Below are 10,842 nucleotides of genomic sequence, written 5' to 3'. Positions count from 1 at the left end.
CTCTCTACATATGATCAATGTCTATATTTAATTATGTTAAACTATTATTTTACAAATTTATATGTAAAACAATATAATCAAACCTTTTGCTACTATTACACTTCAAAATCCTGCACTATTTTTACTTCACTTTTGTGAAAAATTGCAGAAAAGCAATATCCTCAAATTTTCATGTTTTTAAATTTCTACCAAAAAACAAGTACAAATCCACATAGTTTGGCTGTGCGTAATAATAATAATACAATTTGTCCAAATTCATACAGTGAAATTTTCCCAAAATAAATGCATGCTTTTATACGTAAGTACTGCGTATACAAAGGCAAGATAATGAACCTTTAAGTGGTATATTATTTTACATATCTGTTCTTTTGTGCTTGTTTATGCAACTCCTCAAACAAAAAAACAAAATAAGCATTTTTTTGTCACAAGTAAACTTTAGGATATACTTAGGTATGACTGCACCATAAAAGTATAATAATCCTGCATTCAACCCGAGGATTTTTGGAGAATATCTAAAAAGTGTAACTGACAGAGAGTTGTTTAAAATTATATCCAACCTCTGTTGCAAGGCTTTGATTGGCTCCATTAGCAAGTAAGAAGCGAACAACATTGTCATGGTTCTCTTGTGCAGCCATGTAGAGGGGGGTGAAGCCATTCTGGGACTGAACATTAACATTGGCCCCACTCTGCACCAGAATCTTCACCACAGCCTCTTGGCCAGCTAGAGAGGCTATATGTAAGGCTGTATTTCCTTTCTGTTGGGTAGAAAAATATGAGGGTACAATTTTCACACTGATCCACATATGTAGAACACTATTAAAACTTTACAAGAAATAAACATTACTTTAAAGCTGATAAGGTGCATGGTATTCTAACTGTATTGGCTTTATCTTCTATTACATCATTACATTATGTAAAGCATAGAAATGATGATGAACAAAAATATTTTGTAATAACATTTATTTTCATCTACAAAAAACTGACATTTTTTAAAAATATTTCTTAACACATTCATTAGCAGCATGGGTATTTTATGAACCAAGAGTTTATGCATTACATTATCTTTCTTACTAGCATTAGTATATTTTAGCAGAGCACCTTATAAAAATTAATCATAAGGCAACATTTTTGAAACATCATAAATATATTACATAAAACATTCAAAAGAGGCAAATATAAATCTTGGCATATAAATAACTGTTTGATACCTCTGTAAAAGAAGGGTAAGAAACAACATAAATTGGTTATCAATTCAAAGTTTTATTCTTTTTTACTGTCCCTTTCCTTTTTCAAATTAAAATATACTTTAGAATTATGTTTTAATAAAATCATATTTTATGTAACCAGACAGGAATTAAATACATAGAATGTCTTAACTCTACAAAAACGTTAATCATACAAAAACAGTGTAATCCTGTTCAGTAATTTCACTTTATGGCAGCTAAAAGTCACTCATATTTCTTTTTGTAAAGTTATGTTTTTAAAAACATGTTACAAAAAAAAAACATTTCAGTAGTACTAGTACACTAAACTCCTGGAACTGACAGAACAAAATAAAAAATTATGAGACAGAATTCTACTCAGATTTGAAGATTATGATATAATTAAAAGTTCTAAAACAATCACTGTGACATAATGAAATTTTTTCCTTGGTTCTTGGTATATAAACTTACCTTAGTAGCAGCATTGACATTGGCTCCTCGCTTCAAAAGCTCACTAACGATGTTCACATGACCCTCTTTAGATGCAAGGTGCAATGCATTCAGTCCATTCTATACAAAACATCTTTTTATTATATAAAAGGGTATAAGTTATAAGTCATGCAACAAGATGTTCTAAATGTTTAAATAAAGCATAAGGAAAATTTTTATATTAGAGATTTACCTTTACATAATGCCATACATAATAAACTTTATTCAATGAATACAGGCAAAAATTTAATGTGTTGCTGTTAACATATAAAAATCAATATTGATCTTGATTCATAGTATCCTACTTGTTAAAAAAAAAGAAAAGTCTCTCTCTCTCTAGCTTTCTCTTTAGTATATTTTGATGAAATATCATATATGACAATTCATTCATTTTTTTCAAATAATGTAAAACAGTCAACTTACAGCATTGCTGGTATTGATATCAATACTCCCCTTCAGATATTCTAAGACTTTTTCAAGGTTGCCTGCCCTGGCTGCTCGCAAAAAGCTAGCATTACCATCAGTCTGGAAAAATCAGTGACATAAATAAGGAGAAGTTATATTAATTATAAATAAACCTCTCGGAAATTTTGTAAAGTATTCAGTTTCTTCTATTGCATAATATCAACTGTACAACTATGTTTTAAAAATTAAAAAGTACATTTACTTTCCAGTTTCCCTTTGTGAATAGAAAAACAATGCATGGGTTCCATAATATTGTTATGACAGCAGAAGTCACGCGATGCTGGGAGCATGGGCGCTGGAGTTTCTAGAAGGTAACCTTACGAATGTCCCAGCATTTGCTAGACGCCCTCTTTTTTAGTATATAAGCCGGAGATAGATTGAAGGGGAAGAATGGAGTCAAGCGAGCAGTAGGCACCGTAAGTAAAGTGTATGAATCGCTGTGAATTATAGCATGTGTTTATGAAAATAGTTAAGTTTAAAGTAACTGTGGAAATTAAGTGTATTACAAAGTTTGTAATGAGAAAAAATAAACTAGTTTTAATTAAGAAAGGACCTGTTTCGCTGAAGTTTCTCGGAAATAATTTTTACCAGAAATTATCAAACAAGCAGATACATAACAATATATATATGTATGTATATATATGAAGTATATATATTTCATATTTTGGATATATATATATCAAAGCAACTCAGAGAATATACCACCACTTATACAGATTTTTTTTTTTTCTTTTGAAGCTGCATCTGGTTTTAAAGCCTGACAAGCTTTTAATCTTTAAATTTGACATGGCAGTAATCAATGTTATTTCTTAACTTTACAATCAATGAAAAATTCTCTATTGTTAGAATAACCCTTCCATTTTTAAAATGAAATGCAAAGGATAATAAATTATATTCTGGTATTCTAGAAATTAAAGAACATGTTGCGAAGCTCACCAATTCTTAGACTGCCAGACTTCAACAAATCATTCACTGTTCAGGCTGATGCTTCAGACATTGGATGTGGGGAAGTACTTTTACAAGAACATGAAGATGGACTTTTCCAGTAACATATATAAGTAAAAATCTGTTAAACAGTGAGAAGAACTACTCCATGATTGAATGAGTGTGTCTGGCCCTTATATCTGCCATTCGGGAATTCAAGAACTATCTATATGGGAAGAAGTTCATTATCCAGTCAGACTATCAACCACTTGCATACATTCAGAGGTACAAGACCAACAGTGCAAGGATCATGAGGTGGGCATTGTACCTTCAGAACCACAGGTTCCACACTGAAGCTATCAAAGGAACTGCAAATGTTGGAGCAGACTTTGTATATGAACTAAAAATAGTCTTTGTATATAGTAATAAAAAAAATTTTAAATATTTTATCTTGAAAATGAATTTATGTCATGATATAAAATACTGTTTGGTTTAGATGGTAGTGATTAACTTATTTTTGTGAGTGAATATTTTATTATTGTTTAGTTTTTGTTATAATATGAGTTAAAAAGAGATGATTGTAGGATGTTTTGTTAGTAATTCACTGACATTGAGAATACAGAAGGAAGATAGATAAGTGATAAAGTAGCGTGGGACGAGTGGGAACAACAGACAGATAATAGCAAAAGAGAATAAAGTTGGTGTGAAGTTAACTACCGTAGAAGGGATAGGCGTAACATTTAATATGTTAAGAGTAAAATTAACAGTAGAAAAGAAGATAAGAAAGATAATTTTATTCCATCAAAGTGTGGTTCTAAACTAATTGAATCAGCCTGAGTGCACTTTGACAAATGGAACAGAGGATCTTCAAAAGAAAGAAGACCAAATGATTATGGTAACTTGCACCACAATTGTCAGTGAAACACAGAGAATAATAGTGCAATAGAAATAGAGTAGATAGGTCGGCTTGTCAACTGAAATTCTAAAGTAATTGAATAGGCCTAAGAGGATATTTGACAAGAAGGAGAAAACTACATATATAGTATTTATGATATGTTCATATTATCTATAGCATTGAAGAATTTATTGCACATAGGTTAACTTGTTCTGAATATATATGTTTATTTTGAAAACAAGTGAAGTGCATGCTGTTTATTCATCGTTGATTTTATCAACAAGTCACAGACACCTACTGTAGAATAATTCTAAGTCCAACAACATAGTACATATTTATGCTATTAAGAAGTATAACTAAAAGCCTCTCTATCTGACAATTGGCAAAAAAGGAAAGTTATATATATATATATATATATTTTTTTTTAAATTCTGACAATGTCTATAAAACTAAAAATAATGTTGAGTACCACAAAATACTCCAATTCACTATGATCTGAGTACATAAATTTATAAGCTTTTACCAGCAGTGTGACTGAATGTTTCTTTCTTTTTCCATTCTTAAAAAAATCTCATCATTTTTCAGTATCACCTCAGCTATTGATTAGTTGTTACCCAAACTGAGTTAATGTACAAATGCTTGATTTATAATAGCATGTTGTGAGAAACGCTTATGGTGGATAAATCTTCTATTGCTAGTGTTTGATATAATTTCACCTACTGCATTAATAGAAATGATATTCAATACTTGAAATGTTATTTCTTAAATATTGCAGTTTTTTACATCCTCAATCATCATTCCCCTTTTAAAATCATGAATAAAACAATTAATATATACATACACAAATCAAAAACATTTGTAATGAGACTAAAAAATTAATTTTTTTTTTTCCATTACCAGTCCTTGTTTTCATCATCAACTCATAACAGAAAATTTCTGTGGCCATAGCTCCCAAATTCATTAGGTACATTCCATCTATTACTGAAGATCGAAACGCAGATGTTAAACTGGCCAGCAACTATGGAGAATCAGTTAAAGGTTAGGAGTTGAGTGAATGAGCCCACAACATCTCAACTCCTACTGCCTTTTGCTGTCTGCAGCCAGTTGTGGGAAGACAGTTTTACTTAATATTTAAATATAACCTTAAAGTATAAATAAACCACCCTAAATCTCCACAGCTTGCTGCAGACAGCAGAAGACAGTAGGAGTTGAAATGTTGTGGGTTCAAGTATTCAACTCCTAACCCTTAACTGACTTTCCATAGTTACTGGCTTGTTTAACATCTGCAATTGGACCTTGTCTGATACCCAATACATTTGGGAGCTATGGCCACAGACATATTCCGTTATGAGTTAATGATGAAAACAAGGACTGGTAATAGAAAAATAATTTATGTCTTCAATTATTAAACAAAATTTTTATATTCTTTTTTTGATTTCCAAAACTTATGTATTAAGGACTCTCTTAAAATGAATGTATGGTGTTTCATTATTAATACAGAAAACTTAGAAATCCTCCTACTATGATTCCTGGTGTTACCACAAATACAAGAATGTAATTATGCTGATAAAGTTCTACAGCTACAATTGATTAACCAGATTTGGTAATGAAAGGTGAGAAATTGCCTCCAAAGATAAAAAAAGAAGAGGGACTGATATGAATAGCAGATGAACAAAAGTTCCAGCAAGAGAAAAGTTGGAAGTTATCCTTACTGTGGGAAGTTTCTCTACACCTCATGATGTGTGAGTAATTGACATTAAGGAAGAATGCATACTGGGAACTGACTTCATGTTCAGACATGGATGTGAGGTTAGGCTAACTTCAAATAGCTTCATGTGTACCATATGACAATTACTACACTACATGTTTGAATTTCTAGTCACAAAAGGGATGGTGGTCTTTGTATCATCAAAATGTGAAATACTCAAATCAGGAGACATTAGAAATAAAGCTTCATCTAGTGACTGGGATATAGTAAAAACAAACACTCCAGTATGTCCTGAGAGACTGATGATTGGAAAAGCTCTTGTGGATCTGAAAAATAAAGATGTCACACATGATTTTTACTTAGGAAGAAGTTAACTCAGCTTGTGATAAAATGAAAAGTAGATATAATGCTACTAAGACTAGATTCCACCTAGGAGACATGGTATGGCTATACAATTCCCACCACAAGAAAGGACAAACTCCAAGGTTAAGCAAGTGTTAGGAATGACCATATATTGTACTTTTAGAATTAACAATGTAGGTTACACAATCCAAAGGTGCAAGCAATCCAAGCTAAAGATGATTGTCTTTGGAAGAGCATCAGTGTTAGAATGGTTAACAGAGTAGCTCCAGAGAATAATCTGCCAACAGAAATTCAAGGTTCCTGTCAAGACTACTTCCAAAGCACCACCAAAAATAGAGACATCGGTGAATTCTCTTGACCATACCCAAGGAGAACTACCCCTAGTGACAGGACAGCATGAAGATGATGTAATATTCAAAAAGCTTCATCTAATATCTCAAGACAAGGGTACATCATTTATAAATATGTATAAGCACTTAGTGAAGATAAAAAGTATTCAGTGAGTTTATGAGTTCATGTCAGAAAAGTTGTTCATTGTTAGAAGTGAGGTTTACATGTCTATTCAGTAACTAGAGTTGTTAGAGAGGAAATTCTGTGAGTTAGGCATACTTACCTTCAATCAAAGAATTTTTTGTCAAAACATTTTTTGTACTCTTAGACTTACAACTAGAAGTGAAAGTAGCCAGTAGCAAACACTAAGGAAGAAATAAGCTAATTGGTTATCATTAACATGGACTAGACTTGGCATTATTTTTACAAAATAATCCAAAAGAACCCATCCAAGGATAGAATACATTCCAACAATAACATATTAGTAGTTTGTCTTCCAGGCATATCAGTAACCAACTTCACTAGGATGAAATTTCTTGCGTTTAGAACAGTGCTAGACAAAGAAAAAGCTGCAATAATTGTTTTTGTTCCCTTTTGAACTCAAATTACTGAAACTTATCTAAACGATAACTTTTATTATTGCAATAATTATGAATAGACAGATCATACAAGTGATGACACAGAAAATATTATAGGTTTTTTGTTGTTGTTTAATTTTGTGTAAAGCTACTGATAGACTATCTGTGCTAGCTGCCCTTAATTTTTAAGTGAGAGACTAGAGGAGAGGTAGCTAGTCAACTTCACCACCACAATCTTGTGGGCTAGTCGTTACCAATGAGTAGTGGGATTCACTGTTACATTAAAATACCCCCAAGGCTGAAATAGCAAGCATTTTTGGTGACAGGTTTAGATCTCGTGACCAACAAGACTATGGGAATAATTTATATCTGATATTAATCCAAATATATTCTACAATACATCTTCATTAACAAAATATTTTCCTTATTAATTATGTAGAAACTTAAATACAAACTCAGGGTTTCTCATTATACACTAAAAAGTTGAAATAAAAAAAATTCCAGACACGCTGTTATTGCCAACACTATGCCTACAAATGTATTAAAAAGTACTTTTGTCCCTGGTGGGTCAGTGGCAAGGCTACGGACTTAACATGCTCAAATCCAGGTTTGAATACCTGTGGTGGACAGAGTATAGATAGCCCATTGTGTACCTTTGCATTAAAATAACAAGTACCTTTTACAGCATACTTCAAATCGAATAATGTAATCTGATGTACAATGATCAGAAGAGAGAATCACATCAATGAACAGTTTATCATATACAATAAATGATGCCAAAGATTGCTGTCATATTGAATAAAACATAGTCATAATTTTTTATTAGTTGTATTTTTACTCGAACAGTGCTATGCATATTTTCTCTAGACAGTCTTCAGAATCAAAATCTTTACTTAGTAAAGAACACAGACTCAAGGTGCTTTAACAAATTAAGCAAGAGTAAACTTGTGGCTGGTTATTTCAAAATTGAAACTTGCCTTTTGTAACTTTTATAATTTTAAATCATTATAGACAAATACTTTTGAAATAGATCGGGATATAGATTACAATATCATGACATTTAATGTGCTGTCATATAAATATAACTTGTGAATTTATTTTATATCACAGGAGTACAACATAAATTACATTTGATCCTAGATCCAGAAACTATGAAACAGGTACAAGTTGCAGAGCCTAATTAAATTAGTTTTTAAAATATAATTTCGAATCACAGAGGTAATTTGAACGCTCATATTCATCAACTTTTTATAACCAATAAGGACAAAACTGCTTTGTCATCTGATGTATCCCAACAATACCTAAAACTTGTCATAAAATCTGCCTAAAGTGAGAATAAATGAGTAATAAATATCAACTCATTAAGAGTGAGAATAAATGAGTAATAAATATCAACCTCTTGCTCATTCAGTTTTTCTCACTTTTAGATTCTGCTGATTATGCATGCAGGAGCTCGTGCAATTTGCATGGTTTTCAACCGCCGTACATTATCTACATGACATATTGATTAGCGTCATGTAGCAACATTTAGTTTTAAGTCTATAATACAAAAGACTTAAAACATACCACTAATAAAATTTACTTTTTTTAAAATATACGATATCTGGAACTCAAACTCTTACAAAAATTTATATCCACATATATGGTACAAGTTAGTATGTAAACATTATTATGCTATCTAAGTTATGAGATTTAAGTTGAAATCACCACACCAGTGGATGTACAATTATGCGTACGTTATGTGGACTTGACGCTCCCGCAATTATAATAATATATTTTTTATTAGCTTACTTTTTAAATATAACTTGATGTTGTAGCCAAAGGTCATGTATTATAAACAATGAGTTAGGTTGGTAAGTCATCGCGTATGACAGCTATAGTTTACGAAGTTAAAAATAAAAAGAAACGACACGGTAACCAGAGTATTAGATTTAAGAATATAAATTGGTCCTTCAAAATATTATCATTAATTTAGCACAAATATAATTTATTGAATGCAAATATCACCTCATACATATATATATATATATAAAGATTGTCCGAAAAATCTCTATCCGGATAACACTCTCAAAACATACAAGTTAAAAAGAATGAAACACGCATCAGTTCAAAATACCTCAATCACCTTCAATATAAAAACAAATAAAATAACGCATTTTTGCAACGCTGGGTGTGTTTTCATTTACAATAACCATATGAACAAATGTAAGAAGCTGAAACTTCCGAATTATTTAAGATAAATAACATTGTTTATTACAACAGAAGGAAACACAAATAAACGTTTCGGAATTCTACAGATTCCATCTTTTGTTTTTAAAGCAAAATAAAAGAATCACACCATTCCTAAGTAAATAACTAAAATTCATTTCTGCAATAATGATAATTTAATCAAAACTAAAACACAGAAAGTGAAGGAGTAACAAACAAAAATACTGTACATATTTTTAAAATTTGCAATTTAAAGACTGCATGTTATTCAATGTTGGTGAAAGTTGTTTGGTGTGGAGATTCTTTAATCAGTAATTCCAGATCCGTGTTGGCCTTGAAAAGTATACTGAAATTTGATAAGTGTATGTCCTGTTTCTTCACTATGTTGGCGTATTGATGATGCCAGTTTTAGATACTAAAGATTGAATGTAGTATTCTGAAACGTTTATGTGTCCCCTTCTGTTATAATAAAGTATTATTTATATTAAGTATTGTTACCCTTTTTATTGTGAAACTTCGTTTTCCTCAGAACACATCGACTGCTAATGTTCCAAATTATTACAATAAACAAAACTTTATACCAATCTAAGGTTTCTAATGAGTTTGGGGTGATTTTTGGTATAAAGTATACAATGTAGAACTATCGAAGAGGTGTTCCAGGAGAAAATATATTTGAAAAACTTGTAACTTTTGCGTGAAGAATTTTATTTTTTACGACAAGGTAATGACCTTTTTAAAATCCCAATATGCAAAATACTCGAAAATAGATAGTCATTTTCTTCCAAATAAAACATGAATCCAACGAAAAAACGAAATGATGATTATATATGTTCTTTGTTGTTAATATTTATGACAGATTTCTCATTTCAAAAATACAGCTTAAACTAGCGTCATATTTTATAACCGATCACTTTTACATCATTTGTTTCTATATGAATCGTATCCATGCTCATTTCATTCCTGACTAAGATCTTTATATTGTTGCGTCATCGAGATCATGTGATTCTCACGCTCTCTACTTTCTAGAATTATCCTGTACTTTGGTGAATGTTCTAGTTCTTACTAGATATAGGGTAGGCTGGTATATAAAAGAGGGGAATGTAATGTGTGTATAGACAATGAGTAATTGAACTGCAGTCAGAGAGCACGAGAGACGTTACAGCGTTTGTTTAGCGCGATTGTTGAAGTTGATTGTATCGGTAAAGTTATATTCGGAAAGAATAAACCAGTTTTTATTAAGAAAGAACTTGTGTCGCTTAAGTTTCGTCGGAACGAAGTTACGGAAAATCAATTAACAAACGGAGACGTAACAAATTGGTGTCAGAAAGTGGGATAAAAATAAAAATAGAAGAGAGACACCAGCAGTTGCAAGAAAACCTACGACAATGGCAGCTCGAACAGCAAAGTAAACAAGAGAGACTACAGCAGTGGTTGGAGGTGAAAGAAAATAAACAAGAAGAGAGATTACAGCAGTTGTTGGAGGAGAAAGAAAATAAACAAGAGGAGAGATTACAGCAGTGGCAACTGGAACAAGAAAGGAAACAGGAAGAAAGTTAACAGCAACTACAGGAAAATCAACAACAATGGCAAGAGGTACAAATGGAAAACATCAGTAAATTTAAAAGCGAATTAGATACGTTAAAGAACGATTTGTTGTGTGTGACACAAGGAGGATACATT

At 31.5% G+C, this 10,842-nt stretch overlaps 1 protein-coding gene across 10 annotated transcripts in view; it reads right to left on the bottom strand.

Annotated features, from left to right (window-relative positions):
- Positions 1 to 10,842, bottom strand: part of LOC106463825 (ankyrin-2-like) — a 253,624-nt gene that overhangs the window by 235,813 nt on the left and 6,969 nt on the right. For all 10 annotated transcript variants that reach the window (XM_013923893.2, XM_013923894.2, XM_013923895.2 and 7 more), the window contains exons 2-4: positions 2,115 to 2,216; positions 1,674 to 1,772; positions 558 to 755 (exon numbers count right to left, since the gene is read on the bottom strand). In XM_013923893.2, coding sequence (XP_013779347.1) covers positions 558 to 755; positions 1,674 to 1,772; positions 2,115 to 2,216 — 399 coding nt within the window. The remainder of the gene's footprint in view (positions 1 to 557; positions 756 to 1,673; positions 1,773 to 2,114; positions 2,217 to 10,842) is intronic.

The sequence above is a fragment of the Limulus polyphemus genome, unplaced genomic scaffold, assembly GCF_000517525.1.
Source record: "Limulus polyphemus unplaced genomic scaffold, Limulus_polyphemus-2.1.2 Scaffold1493, whole genome shotgun sequence".
Taxonomy (NCBI): domain Eukaryota; kingdom Metazoa; phylum Arthropoda; class Merostomata; order Xiphosura; family Limulidae; genus Limulus; species Limulus polyphemus.
Note: the sequence above shows the minus strand (reverse complement) of the source record. Positions and strands in the feature narration are given on the sequence as shown.